Source organism: Bos taurus, chromosome 9 (genome assembly GCF_002263795.3).
Source record: "Bos taurus isolate L1 Dominette 01449 registration number 42190680 breed Hereford chromosome 9, ARS-UCD2.0, whole genome shotgun sequence".
In the NCBI taxonomy this organism is placed as follows: Eukaryota; Metazoa; Chordata; class Mammalia; order Artiodactyla; family Bovidae; genus Bos; species Bos taurus.
In genome coordinates, this window is record NC_037336.1 from 89,211,235 (window position 1) to 89,226,566 (window position 15,332).

The window sequence follows — 15,332 nt, forward strand, 5'->3', positions numbered from 1 at the left end:
ATGCTTGTTGTCATTCCAGTGTCACTCTAGAATCCTGAAGAACCGGGGTTAGGGTAAAGCATGCAGTGAACACACAGAAAAGGTTTAAAAATAGCCTGCTTTGCACCTTACCTGCACTTGATCAAAGAGGGCCCTTGCCTGCTGCAGTGGTATCTGGACAGTCCCCAGACCACTCACGGGCAGACAGGACACCTCCACCAGCCATTTACGGAGCTTTTCCGCCATCTCCCTGTATCGCTGCCACTGGTGGATCTGGCTGTCAATGACGCCCCGCCTCTGCTGGGCCCGGCGGATCACCCCCTGCCACTGATTACTGAGGAGGGTCAATTTCAGGTTGAACTCATCCCTGGTGAAGAAATAATTACATAAGGAAAACCACTGTTATCCTGATGAAAGTGTTGTAAAAGTGTAAGCTGCTCAGTCGTGTCCAGCTCTTTGCCACCACATGGACTGTAGCCCACCAGGCTCCTCTGTCCATGGAATTCTCCAGGCAAGAGTACTGGAGTGTGTAGCCATTCCCTTCTCCAGGGGATCTTCCTGACTCAGGGATCAAACCCAGGCCTCTCACACGGAAGGCAGATTCTTTACCATCTGAACCACCAGGGAAGCCCTATCTAGGATAGAGGTCTTCATATATCATGCTGTGATCTACTGTCAGCTCTACCGAATGTAATTTAAAAAATTAATAAGCAGTTAAACTATCAGTCCACCAGGACTTTCCTGGTGGCTCAGATGGTAAAGCGTCTGCCTACAATACAGGAGACCTGGGTTCAATCCCTGGGTTGGGAAGATCTCCTGGAGAAGGAAATGGCTACCCACTTCAGTACTCTTGCCTGGAAAATCCCATGGACGGAGGAGCCTGGTAGGCTACAGTCCATGGGGTTGCAAAGAGTCAGACACAACTGAGTGACTTCACTTTCACTTTATTAGTTTGCAAACAGTCAGTGTGTCAGAACAGGTGGACATATCTGTAAGGTCACTGTCATTCACTCTGAGTGCATGAGAGGGGATAGAACATAAGACAGCAGCTTCAGTGGAAACGACCCCCTGGACACGCCCAGCACAACGTATGCAGCACGTGGCAGCATCTTAAGTATGCCACTGCAGGAGAAAGTGAGGAGACCAGCTTATTTACAACCTCTGTCCCCAGCTACAATTATAAACCACTTTGGATGAACAGAACTGCGTTATTTTAGCTAGAATCATAAACCACTTAGATAAAATTATGTTGTTTAAAAATACTTGAAAAACTGTACTCCATAAACTCTCACTCTTCCCTCACAATAGACAGCCCTAATCTTTAGCAAATTATTTCACATTCTAAACCATCCCTTCTACATTTTAAGCCCACTCTACCCGTTCTTAGAAAAATGTAAACTATCTAATCATCATTTTTGAATAAAGGTTGTCCATATACTTAGAGACATTAAATCTTATTTAAGCTTCCTCAATATCAGGCTGACTAATCTCAGAACTTTCAGTTGCTTCTTCCTACCTCTGTGTTTCCTAACTTTAAAAAATGTTGGTAGTTTTTTTTTTTTTTTTTTAAATTATGTTTCTTTAGCAGCCAACTGTGGCTCTAGAACTGGTTTGTCCAGTATCAAATAGACTGGGTTTCTTTGTAGATAATAGTGCTAGTCACATATTTTAGTACTAAAGTGTAACATTACTTGCTCTTTCTCTATTTTACTCATTTTGCTTTTCTTTCCTCTTGCGGATGGGTTCTAATCTGAATTAGATTTATTATTCTGGACTCCTATATTCTTGATATATTACCTAGGGCTACTATAAACTTTGGTTTCCCTGATGGCTCAGACAGTAAAGAACCCGCCAGCCAATGCAGGAGATTTAAGAGACATGGGTTCCATTTCTGGGTAGGGATGATCCCCTGGAAAACGGACTACGCACTCCAGTATTCTTGCCTGGAGAACTTCATGGACAGAGGAGCCTGGAGGGCTACAGTCCACAGGGTCACAAAGAATTGGACATGACTGAGCAACTAACACACACACTAAAAACTTTGATTTTGTAACCAAATGTGTTATTCAGTGCTTCTGTTTTTGAAGGAAAATTCTGATGTTTATAATCTATTTGCAATAGAACTAAATATGATGAATTTAAAAAGTAATAACAGTTAAACTATCAGTGTTTGCAAACAGTGAGTGTATCAGAATAGGTGGATGTATCTGTAAGGTCAAATATGATGAATTAGGTTCATGACACTTCCTTAAAAGATGCAAGCATCTGTCATCTCTGACAATGTCTAACTCCAGGCCTTGAGGATGGTCTGTAAGAGTACCATACATACTGTTTCCCTATCAGCTAGCATTCAGGGTCTTTCTGGAGCCTCATCTTCACTTTGTAGAACCAAGCTGTCTGGAGCTATCTGACAGCATGAGGAACTACTCAAAACATGACACTGGGCTCAGTGCTGAACCTGAACTCTCAAAACCAAACGTATAAACAAACCTTTAAAACACAATACATTGGTAATCTAGGACCTCTCTTATTTATCAACATGCTCTCATCTGAATTTTTTTTTTCCCACTGGCAACGTTCAAAATTATCCTCAGGTCCAATCCTCATATTTTCATCTCCTTGGTGTTTTTCTCTGCTAACATTTAAAATTTAATAGATGTTGGCTTGCACATGAATTTTAAATTTTATTTTACTTAATGATGTGAGCTTTTATAATATTGTCACAGAGAAGGGAGGATAAAGCAAAAGATAAGTTGATTGCATTTGAATATGTCTTATTCTAAAGGCCTTAAATTCTTAGTTAAGCTCACATTTAAGTTTGGCTTCCCTAGAATAAATATGGCATCAAATTTTGTTGTTCCAAGTTTAACCATGAAAATCTTTCATGTACTTCCAAAGAAATATCCACTTAAGACTAAAATTGGTTCCAAAACATGAAAAAAAAAAACCAACACACTCTTAATCAAAATAATGACTTATTTTCTATTTTGTGGGGGCGGGGGGGAACTAAGTTAATTATAATCACAACTAGACTCTTTAGAGTCCGTTGGACTGCAAGGAGATCCAATCAGTCTGTTCTGAAGGAGATCAGTCCTGGGTGTTCTTTGGAAGGACTGATGCTAAAGCTGAAACTCCAATACTTTGGCCACCTCATGCAAAGAGCTGACTCATTGGAAAAGACTCTGATGCTGGGAGCGATTAGGGGCAGGAGGAAAAGGGGACGACAGAGGATGAGATGGCTGGATGGCATCACCGACTCAATGGACAAGAGTTTGGGTGAACTCCAGGAGTTGGTGATGGACAGGGAGGCCTGGCATGCTGCAATTCATGGGGTTGCAAAGAGTCAGACATGACTGAGCGCCTGAAGTGAACTGAACTGAACTGGTCCTAATTATGGAAAAGACATACAAATGTGATTAAAAAAACGAGGTTTGTATTCCAAATATCATCATAGAAAATTGATTGGGTAGAGTAAATATTGTTCCTAAGAAAGGTAACACAAGACGAAGCTGCCAATTCACATACCATAAATTTAAAAAGGGGCTAGATTTTACTCTGCATTTTTAATACAGAGATACTTTGCTAAGCAATAAAGAGAAAGCAGGGTTTCAGACTGAGTGTAATCTGACTTAAGGTAGCAAACCATTTCCAAATCATGGTAAGGGAAACCTGGCTTTTCCTGAGTAAAAACCAGGTACATGAGGGCTAGGCTTGATTCTGTTGCTACTTAGTTATGTGACCTTGGTCAAATGAGTTCACGTTTCTGGGCCTCAATTTTTCATTTGTAAGTAAGAGAGATAGACTAGTGACCTCTGTGCTCCTCTGAGGAATAAAATTTCTGCAACTGTATGAGAATATTACCAGCATCTGTTGACACATCACTGACACAATTCATTCTGATCTATTTTAATTCCAGCCTCCTCCAGACCACTAGCAAAGATTGGCTAGGTGACTTCCAACTACTCTATGTCCTTCATATAACACAACAGAGGTTCTTTAAAAAGATTCAATACTCAGTCATTTCAGTGGTTCAGACAAGTCCTTCCTCTAATTACTGAGGGTCCTTTGTGGGACACTTGCTTTAGGCATATGTTCTCTAATCTGCTCAAAGAAAATGACTAATTTACTGGAACCTTTCTTTATGATACAATATCAAAATCCTACCTGTCATCAACTTGACCTTGTTCTAGAAGGTGCTGTCCATCAAAAATGATTGAGTGCAAAATCTGCTGACGGCTGAACATCTCTGCTTGAAACAACTGTTATTTAAAAAAGAAAAACATAATTTAGAGTTCCTAATTTTACTGACCAGTTCTCCAAAAACTTTCCAAAAATTCTGGTTTAAGCAAGACTATGAAAAACACTTCCAGATGAATCAGGCTGTATTAATATAAAAAATCCTGCAAGGTAAGAACATTTTAAAAACTATCCGTTAAGATAAACTTAAAGATACAGTTTAGTTTTTGTTTACTAAGACTGTGACTAAAAGTATAATTATGTTTCCCTTCTTTCTTTCAAAATCACCCAATAAAGTTAGTTAATACATAATTTGTATTCTGGTTTATTTTATATGCAGAATATGGTCCATTTTTAGACAGAATAGTTCTAAAACCTTTTAAAAAGTTGAAGAATGGAAAAAATCCACCATTTTTAATAAACTCACTGTTTTTCAATTTAGCTAAGTCAATAAAATTGTTTCACCACTAAGACTTTCAAATTTTCACTGTTTTTTAAACAGGTTTATTGAGATAGAATTCACCTGATTAAAGTGTGCAATAATTTTTCTCATATTTACAGTTATACAACTATCACCACAATCAATTTTAGACTATTTTCACAATCCCCTCCCAAAGCTCCATACTCATTAGCAAGTTTCCAGCTTTTAGCTTTTCTCTGCCCTAGGAATCCTGGATCTCCATTTGTGTGTATTTCATAAACACACGGAGCAACTTAGTTACACTAGAAAACAGCAAAATAGAGACTAACAGCAAATTTATTAATTTGCTTTCCAGATCTAATTCACTCTAGATGTTTCTTGAGAAAGAATTATAATGCAATTTGATCAGGAAGTACACTGGGAGATGTTTGGTAGCTTGATTTTCTAGTATAAAACATGTATGTGCTTTTTAAAGAACTCACAATTTTAATTTATTAGAGATTTTTGACCAAAGTGTAATCTCTAAGCAACTAGCCTCAGAAATATTATTGTAGTCTGTAACTCAACTTGGAAATTACCTTACCATAATTCTGACATGATACCTTGCAGGATATTGAAGCCTGTCCCATGCTTATAACCAATCACATTTTTGGGATTAAGATATCAAAACTTCAAGCTTAAAAAAGACGACAAAAACACTGCATGCATTTGAGCAGACTCGGCGCACAGTATAGGTCTTTCTTCCACATGGCATTTTTTTCAGCATCTTCCAAAGGCCTAACTGTTTTATCAGCCAAAACAGTACTGGCATAACTTACCTCATGTGCTCTCTGCTGCTCCAAAAGATGCTGATAATTGCCTGAAATCTCTACTGCTAACTTTTGTTCCGTTTGAACTAGGAATTCCATCCATGTTTCACATTTTTCCAAGAAAGTCTGATGTTGTAGCAAAAATGACTGTAACTTACTGACAGAACGAAAGAAAAAGAATGACAATGTTGCTGCTTTTTTCTTATGCCTGTAGCACATAAAACTAGATTAAATATTCTCTGCCTCCAGTTTTAATTTGACCTCTACAAAGCTCTCCCATGAGGTAGTGTTTTAAAACATAAAAGGAAAACTGAAGAAAAATGTTCTAATGATAAAATTATATATCTTTTACATATTCTTATATAAAGGGCTTCCCTGGTGGCTCAGAGGGTAAAGCATATATAAAAGCTTTATTTTTTGATAAAAACAAGATTAAACATTCCTCAGTAAATTCAACATGAGAAGCCGTATCACAATTTGAGTTGCCCACTTTTAGTTCAAATTTTGTTATCACTGGAAAGACCTAGAATGTATGCTATGCTATGCTAAATCGCTTCAGTCGTTCCTGACTCTGTGCGACTCCATAGACGGCAGCCCACCAGGCTCCCCCGTCCCTGGGATTCTCCAGGCAAGAACACTGGAGTGGGTTGCCATTTCCTTCTCCAATGCATGAAAGAGAAAAGTGAAAGTGAAGTTGCTCAGTCGTGTCCGACTCTTATCGACCCCATGGACTGCAGCCTACCAGGCTCCTCCGTCCATGGGATTTTCCAGGCAAGAGTACTAGAGTGGGGTGCCATTGCCTTCTCCACTAGAATGTATAAATATACACAAATCATGAACTATCTGTACAGATATTTCAGAGTAGCCAAAACATCTCTGGGTTACGCTACCTGAATCTTTCCGTAGTCTGGGAGGAGATCAGAGACCAGCGCCGATTGAGATTCTGCATCCTTTTGATTTCTTTATCGTTCAGGGGCAGCCTGTATCCAAGCTCATTCAGACGGTCTAAATCTGGGACCATGCTACTGAATTTCAGCATCTGTCCCTGGAAGCAAGATGCAAAAGTAGGTTTAGCACCACGGTCAGAAAAGGCAGAGGACTTTCAGAGTGGACAGTGAACTTCTGATTTCTGGGAGAAGCTGGTCTTTGGTCTCCTCTGCGTTTCTAGGCACCCACTTGCCATCTCCAGAGTCGCACAGAAAGCAAAACGGCACCTCCCCATCAGCTTTCAGTGCTGCTGCTGCTATTGCTGCATGGCTACTCGCTGTCCTTTATTGAACGCTTAGTAGTTTATATGTGTTATTTACTTCCCTCATTTACTCAGCAGTAATACTTGCTTGAACTGATAAAGGATGAAAATTGTGTTGATGACTGAAAAAACTTATTTCCTACCCTTTATATGTCATTTATCTGTGTTAATCTGCTCCACTATTATTTCATAATAATAATAATAGTTACAGCAGTAATAGCTAACATTTATTGAGCCCTTATAAACCAAGCACTGTTGCAAGAGCTTTATAGATAATAACTCATTTTATCCTCAAAACAATTCCATAAGGTAAGAACCACTACTATTCCTGATTTACAACAAGAAATATGAGGCACAGACCCTTTAAGGAAATTGCTTAAGACCACCCAGCTCGTGAGAGAGCCAGATAAGCAACATTTGATGGGTTCTCCCTGGATACAACACAAACTCACTTAAGCTCTGAAATTACCATGTGTCATCTCAAGAGCTTCAGCTTTAGTTTCTTGACCCCAGCCCCAAACTTGGTGAGACTCAACTGAGAAAGCAGTTTATGCTTTCTGGTCTCTTTTGTCCCTCCACACACAGGACAAAGCTGCCTGTCCTGCCTTTTCCTGTGGGCATTCTTAACTCCATCGAGGAAACTGGCTATAGGAAGAAGAAAAGGTCAGGCCACCTTTGGCTGTGAGTGTTTCCACTTTATGTGCTCTGAAAAAAGGCTCATCACCCTGAGAGGGAATAAACCTTTTCAACTGTCAAAGCCAAAAGCAACCTGCTAGATGCCAGAATTTCCACGGGTACGTATCAGCAGTGAACAAAACTGACACGGTGCTCACAGAGTGTAAGACACTATTCCGGTAGTGGAGAGAACAGTAGTCAGTTAATCGAATGAGCGTCATTAGAAGATACGACGAAACTGAAGAAAAAGAACAGTGGGTCTGACAGTGTGTTGCTGGGTAGCCTGGTCATGGACAGAAGGGGAGGCTTTCTGAGAGTGCCATTGAACAAAAGGACCAGGAGCTGATTCCTTCTGGTGGGCACGGAGTTGGTGGGGATAAGGAATGAATTCCAGGAAGAAGGAAGCCAGGGCACATCTTGCCCAGAGACGCTGGGAAACAGCAGCTCCCAAGTGGCTGGAGAGTGACAGGGACAGTGGTGAAGATGAGCTCCTTCAGAGGGTGGAAGCTGGGTATTTCTGGTCTTGATACTTCACCACATCTTTATCCTGAGAGCAATGGGAACCCATAGAGGGTTTAAGCAGAGGGATAATATAATAATAAAAATGGGCATGTCTATTGTATTATTTTACTTACTTTAATATAGTTCATAATTAAGTGAATCCCTGCAAAAGGAAAAGACCATTGTAGCATTATGGGTTGGAGGGAGAGAGGGAGACTCAAGGAGGCCCGTGGAGGTTGAAGCTTGGTCTTGGCCCCTGAGAGACTGGCAACTTGACTGGGAGCGGATGAAGGCAGCGATGAAAGGTTGAAGAACATGGACGGAGGTCATGGGCTAGGTGTGAGAAGGGACAAGAGGGAGGAGGGAGAAGAGTGAGATAGACATAGCACTGCTCCTGGGGTCCCCCATCACGGGCCATGACATCGGCTGTGGTCACAGACATCACTCCTCTCAAGAGAAAAGGAAAGCAGAGCTGGCAAGAATTCTCTTGGGAACAAACGGCAGGCCTATGTCAGGAGTTCTGAGTTACCCTTAAGATTCTGAGCATATAAACCTGGGGGACTTTCCTGGCACACCAGTGATTAAGACTGTGACTTCACTGTAGGGGGCATGGGCTCGATTCCCTGGTAGAGGAAGTACAGTTTTAAACAATTAAAATGCATGTGCTTGGCCAAAATAAAAAAAGAAGAAGCAGCAGAAGCTAGATCTGGGATGAGGATTTGAACACACTTACCTTCAGCTCCTCCATCCTTTCCTGGATGGTCGAGAGGTCAGAGGAGTGGCTAGGGTCCTGCCCTTGTAATATTTCTTCAGCTTCTACTATCCAGGTCTCCAAAGCTTCTAAACTCTTGGTAAAGGTTTCATAGTCAAGAACGCCAGCCTTTGTTTCACAAAAGAAAATTGGTATTTAGAAATCTAGTGAAAGGGCAAGTGGATGTTAAAATTATTTTTCATATTCTTGCATCAAATTGCCATTCTCCAGATGTCATTTCTAAAAAGACAAGGTTGCCATGATTTACACTTTCTTCTTTATATTAATGTAATTTTCCTAAAGCTTAGAATTACTTCTATGTACCATTAATTAACCAATTAAAGTTTTTAAAAATACATTATCAAGAGAGATATATTGATTCTTACAAAAGCTTATGTAAAATGAGTGTTAACATTAAAGTTACTTAACATTTATTAATTGAACATATTTTACCAAGGGAAAAAATCACTGATTTTAGGGCAAAATTACATGGTAGAGAACAGGGCAAGACTCCCAGCTTTCCTTGACCCCACTGGAACTTTTAAATTTGTTTATTTTTAAATTTTTTGATCTTGAAGGAAGCATTGTTTGATGATGAGAGTTCTCCTTTTCCTATTTATGGCCAGGTTTTACAGGATGCCTAATTCATAACACCCGCTGAATATAAGCTCTGTACCTGTAACACAGTCTGCTGTTTGCAGAGAGCCTGTTCGAGAGCATGTAATTGTTGCCTCAAAGAGAGCCAATCGGATTGAATGGCTGATGCTGCCGAAGCGTCCACTTGTTGCTTGAGTTGCCCTCCCAGCTCATGAAGAACTACAAGAGAATCCTGAATCGGCCCCAATCCTTTGAGGAGGTCCTACAGAAGACGAAAATATGCTCATCATGAAACAACAGGTTAAGTGTACTCATTATTGTAAACAATTACAGACACTCATTCTTATTTGTTCAATTATTACACTAAATAACCTCCCCCTGTAGAGGGGGGAAAAAATCAAAAATTGAATTCCATTTTTAAAAACGTGTGTATTAACATAAAAAAGTGCTATTTTGATTATAAAAGCCACATAGGTTCCTTATAAGACATAGAGGAAATGCAGAAAAACTTACATAAAGAAGAAAAAAAATTATCTACAAGTATAGCCCATAACTAGAAATATTTTGGCAGTTTTTCTTTTCTTTCCCCTTGCCTCTTCATGTAATTGATATCAAGTTGAAAATCCAGTGCTACATTTTACCTTCTAGGACTTAACATTAGACACACAAGGGGAAGCTGTATGTGTGGTCACACCACCGTGGTTACAGTACCCCACCCCTGGCCGGTGGGCTCAGAAGCCTGGGCACGGCTCTGTGAGCAGCAGCAAGAGTGGATTCCATCCTTTTCCGCAGCATCTCTTGCCTCCATGCTTTGTGGGACCCTTGTATATACTCCAAATTATAAGCTGGTGGAAATTCCCTATTTCAGTTCCATCTACCACTTAGGGATGACAACTGACTGGTTCTTCTACCTGTTGCTGATGACTCACAGATAGATGGAAAGAGCAGAGCCTGCCTGGGGACTTCAGTGAGAGGGGAAAAACAAAGGGCAACTTTAATCCTGACAGAGAGATCAGAAAATTCACAGCCATCATTTGGCGCCCTTGACTGTAAAACAAGTATCTCTCAACTCAGGAGGACTGAATATGGAAAATGACAAATCTCATAAAGATGAGCTATGTGGAAAGAAAAAAAAAAAAAAAACCACTGAATTAACTTTACGGTAAAACTTAAACTCTAGCTTTCAAGGGATTATTCATTTTTTGTGTGAAGGCCTTAGAACGAGTTAAACTTTTATTTATGTGTCTTTTATAACCTGCCTAATTCTAATAAACTGATTTGGGAAAGTTTATAAGAAGGTCTTTGAAATAAGTTCATTAAAATAAAGACAAACGGGGCAAACAGTAAGAGGCATGTGATAAGTGAAACAAGAGAAGAATAATTCCTGAAAACTTTAAGTAGGTTATTGGCAGCTGCAGTGAAAAAGAGAAATATTAAAAAGCTATTAAAAAGAAGTATACTCCTCATAAATCAGGAGAGAAAGACTTCTTCTTACCATTAAGTTCTTAGAAGAAATTATTGTGTTGAGGCTTACATAAGAGATAATGGCCCTAACTGGACTATATCTTTTAACAGTGGATTTTTAAAAGATGTAACATTACTTTTCATACTGTCATTTCTTATATTGACCAACTCTGTAAAAACAGAGATTCTTAAGTCTTTCACATGGACTGTATTCCATTAGGAAAAATGAAAAAATTCCATTAGGAAAAAAGAAAGCAATGGGAGGGGATCTCTTTAACTCTGATACATATGCAACTGTGTTCTGAAAACCTAGCAGGCTCTCTGATATTTGAAACAATTATTTTTGGAAAGCTGTCCCACATAGAGCCATAACAAAAGCTTACACACAGCAGCACTCGCCCTGTTAAACTTGAGAAGTCTAAGCCTGGCAAGTTGAGAACTCGCGATAGTTCTTGAACATACATTGCAATCTTGGATCCAGGTGGCAACTTCGTCATCACCGATGTCCTTGTCGGTGGCTGCCTTCAAGAACTCGTTGGTTCGTCCCTCCTGCTGTTGAACTGTAGCAGCACACTGTTTGAAGTAGTCCTTGTATCTCTGCCAAAGCTGAAGTAGGGCCTTGCTGGCACGCAGCTGCTCGGCAATCTCTTCCAGCAAGTTATTCCATCTGGAAACGACAGCCAACACTCATGGGTTGATTCCCACCTCTCACCAAATGCTGTTATTTGCTATTTTATTTTTCATGATCCTGGTTCATGTGAATATGGAAATAATGCAGATGTCTCATTTCTATTTAACGTAATAAAAAGTAACATTTCACAGTCATATTTCAAGGGTAGATAGTAGAAAAGGGGTCAATCTTGGGGTATACTGCAGTTATAATTCCTTTCCAAATGTCTTCACTGCATTTGTGTGTGTGTGTGTGTGTGTGTGTGTGTGTGTGTGCAGTCATAGCCCGCCAGGCTCCTATGTCCATGTAATTTCCCAGGCAAGAATACTGGAGTGGGCTGCCATTTCCTTCTCCAAGGGATCTTCCTGACCCAGGGATTGAACCCAGGTCTCCCATACTATAGGCAGATTTTTTTTTTTTTTACCAATGAGTCACCTGAGAAGCCCCATCTTCACTACATTTGTTTCTCCTTAAATTCATTTTGTGAAAATAAAAACATTAATAGAATAGAGCCTATAAGGCTCAAGTTCAAAATGCTAGGGTTTAATTGTATCATTATTTATAATTAGATTGTGATATAAATAATGAGCAACAGTGTAAAACCAGCATATTCCATACCTCATGTTGACTTCTTTTAGTGTATTAGTAAGAGTTTCTGTCACAGGTGGGTGACACTCTTTTAGAAGTTGGTTGGTCACAGAGCCAAATTTCTGCAAGCTCTTTTCCTGTTTTTCTAGATCATCTTGAAGATTCTGCCCAAAGAAAAGGCCACAGATGACATGACAGGGTCTAAAAATGCTAATGATCAAATTTTGAAGTAATATAGCTGCTTTCATACAATATGAAAATATGCACACACAAATACATAAACTGTGACTTTTGCCCCAATGTTTCGTAAGTTTCCTTTAGATAATCATTTTTCCTTTTTAATGAGTTTGTTCTTGTGGGTGTGAGGAGGGACTCTTAACAATTGAGCCTCGGAGTGGGATGGGTAATTCTGCCAGGAAAGTTCACACAGGGAATCCCTGTTCATCATCCAGGAGGAAGCCGTGGGGCTGGTGGGTGTGCAACCTGGCACACCGTGGTTCTCTTTGCTGCTTAAGATAAAAATCCAGATCTATATTCTATCACTTACCGAGAGCTGCTCTGTCAGAAACTTCTGATAATGACAGTTTAAGATATCATAGCTTTTCTGCACGCGTGCATGCTCAGTTGCTTTGTCGTGACAGTCTGACTATTTGCGACCCTGTGGACTGTAGTCCGGCAGGTTCCTCTGTCCGTGGGATTCTCCAGGCAAGAATACTGAAGTGGGTTGCCATGCCCTACTCCAGGGGATCTTCTCCACCCAAGGATCAAACCCGAGTCTCCTGTGTCACCAGAATTGCAGGCAAATTCTTTACCCACTGAGCTGCCCAGGAAGCCCCATAGCTTTTCTGAGTACCATCTAAGTTCTAGCTCTGAGTGTTCCTCCTTGCAAAGGAAGCCTATAACCGCCAAGGTTATAGGCTTGGTGGAGTCTTCTACCAAGAACCGGTGAAGAAGGATATTTCCCAGGAAATGCTGAAGTAACAGATACAGTTCTTAGTAAAACTCCTCAGGTAAACCAGGCTGCAAAAATCCACCCCTACCTGACACTGCTTTCTGGCTGCCATCAAATCAAAACACATGAGGAATAGACCCCGCGTCCTTTCATATCTTAAGGTAGAAGAGGTGAAACACAGAGTAGGCTAAATTAAAAGGTATTTCTCCTCAAGGGTTTAAAATGTGTTTTTAAACTTACTAGTCTCAAAATAAGTTGTAATGATTTTTAGTATTTACAATAATTATTTAAGGTTTCATATAACTATATATAACTCATTTTATCCTTCCTGCCTCCTGCCTCTCCTGAAAAAAGGGCATTCTCTCAGCAAGTCTGCACCTCAGATCAGCAACATATAGACTTTGATTGCCAAGTGAGGGATGTGAGCCGAGGTAAGGAGGGTCCATGCTGGGCTCTTGCTGACCCCTCATCCCTTAGGCCTGCCATGCGCATGCCATTGGCTGCACTATCCACCCCGGGAGAAAGATCAGTAGCAGGTGAAGAGTGCCCAGTGCCCAGGAACATAGGGGATGAGGGTAGCAATCAACTGAGGGCAGTGGCCCGAGTGAGATTGTGCTCTTTAAGTCCAACAACAGCCATGCCCTTCTGGATGAAGGACATGATAACAGACACACAGGAAACAACGCAGCAAGTGCTAGAAAACGGGGATGACGTGTACGCGTTGCACAGACCACTGACATTCTGCTGAATGCAAAGAAAATAACTTAATGGTTTAAAATTTTACTCTTTTGCTATTTTTCTTTCTGTGTTCTTTTAAATCCCTTAGAATATGTTTAGAAAAGCAGGATTAAAAAAAGAGAAAGGGAAGACATAAAAGGCAGTGATAACAGATACAGAAGATGGATTTAGGAATAAAGTCATTTGATAAAATACATCCATCAGGATATTTATATAATTTAAAAACTCATTTAGTTATATACCAGCTATTCCAAAATCTGGTATCCACAGGCAAGTTTGATTATGTAACAAATAAAGCAAGTAAAATTAATTTTGAATATTTTGAAAATAATTAAATGCAAACAATATAGACCAACATTCCAGCACGATGTTTGAATTTGTTCACTTTTTTAAAAAATTTTCTCTAATTAAAAAGAATGCTAAGGATGAGGTCAATTCACTCCTTACCTGAAGATTGTCCACCTGAACTTGCACAGCTTCTAAAGAGCCAGTGAGTAGACAGAATCGAGAAAGAGAGTATCGGGACTCCATGAGGCAACTGTTTATCTCATCAAATGCCACTTTATGGTGGCTCCACTGGTCAAGCACGGATTTCAACAGGATCTTGAGTTGGCCAACCTTTCAGAAGAGACAGAGACTTCTTATAATTGCATACTATTTTACATGATAAAATATATATTCCTTTGATGGAAAAGGCATTAACATTTAAGAACTTCACTGGGGTTTCAGGCATTGCAAGTAAACTCAAATTTAAAAAATTATACATTAAAACAAAAAGTTATAAAATAGGTTTTTAAAGTAAAAATGTAGCAATGTTGAAATTTAAGCCTTTCATACGTGTGATCACATCGTCTAAATTAAAATGCTTAAAAGGTTACTCATATAACCTTGACCTATATTATCAGTTCAGTTCAGTTGCTCAGTGGTGTCCGACTCTTTGCAACCCCATGGACTGCAGCACGCCAGGCTTCCCTGTCTATCGTCAACTCCCGGAGCTTGCTTAAACTCAAGTCCATTGAGTCGGTGATGTCATCCAACCACCTCATCCTCTGTCATTACCTTTTCCCCCTGCCTTCAATCTTACCCAACATCAGGGTCTTTTCAAATGAGTCAGTTCTTTGCATCAGGTGGCCAAAGTATTGGAGCTTCAGCATCAGTCCTTCCAATGAATATTCAGGACTGATTTCCTTTAGGATTGACCAGTTTGATCTCCTTGCAGTCCAAGGGACTCTCAAGAGTCTTCTCCAACACCACAGTTCAAAAGCATCAATTCTTTTGTGCTCAGCTTTCTTTATGGTCCAACTTTCACATCCATACAGGATTATTGGAAAAATGACAGCTTTGACTAGATGGACCTTTGTTGGCAAAGTAATGTGTCTGCTTTTTAATATGCCGTCTCGGTTGGTCATAGGTTTTCTTCCAAGGAGCAAGTGTTTTTTAATTTCATGGCTGCAGTCACCATCTGCAGTGATTTTGGAGCCCAAGAAATAAAGTCTTGTCACTGTTTCCACTGTTTTCCAATCTATTTGCCATGAAATGATGGACTGGATGACATGATCTTTGTTTTCTAAATGCTGAGTTTTAAGCCAGCTTTTTCACTCTCCTCTTTTACTTTCATTAAGAGGCTCTTTAGTTCCTCTTCACTTTTTGCCATAAGGGTGGTGTCTTCTGCATATCTGAGGTTATTCATGTTTCTCCCCGC

General features: G+C 40.0%; 1 protein-coding gene across 21 annotated transcripts in view; it reads right to left on the reverse strand.

Moving 5' to 3' along the window:
- SYNE1 (spectrin repeat containing nuclear envelope protein 1) overlaps window positions 1-15,332 on the reverse strand; it is a 503,306-nt gene that overhangs the window by 95,835 nt on the left and 392,139 nt on the right. For all 21 annotated transcript variants that reach the window (XM_024997066.2, XM_024997067.2, XM_059889951.1 and 18 more), the window contains 9 exons: window positions 14,078-14,248; window positions 11,971-12,104; window positions 11,145-11,349; window positions 9,298-9,480; window positions 8,604-8,750; window positions 6,336-6,490; window positions 5,455-5,602; window positions 4,144-4,238; window positions 112-346 (listed from right to left, as the gene is read on the reverse strand). In XM_024997066.2, coding sequence (XP_024852834.1) covers window positions 112-346; window positions 4,144-4,238; window positions 5,455-5,602; window positions 6,336-6,490; window positions 8,604-8,750; window positions 9,298-9,480; window positions 11,145-11,349; window positions 11,971-12,104; window positions 14,078-14,248 — 1,473 coding nt within the window. The remainder of the gene's footprint in view (window positions 1-111; window positions 347-4,143; window positions 4,239-5,454; window positions 5,603-6,335; window positions 6,491-8,603; window positions 8,751-9,297; window positions 9,481-11,144; window positions 11,350-11,970; window positions 12,105-14,077; window positions 14,249-15,332) is intronic.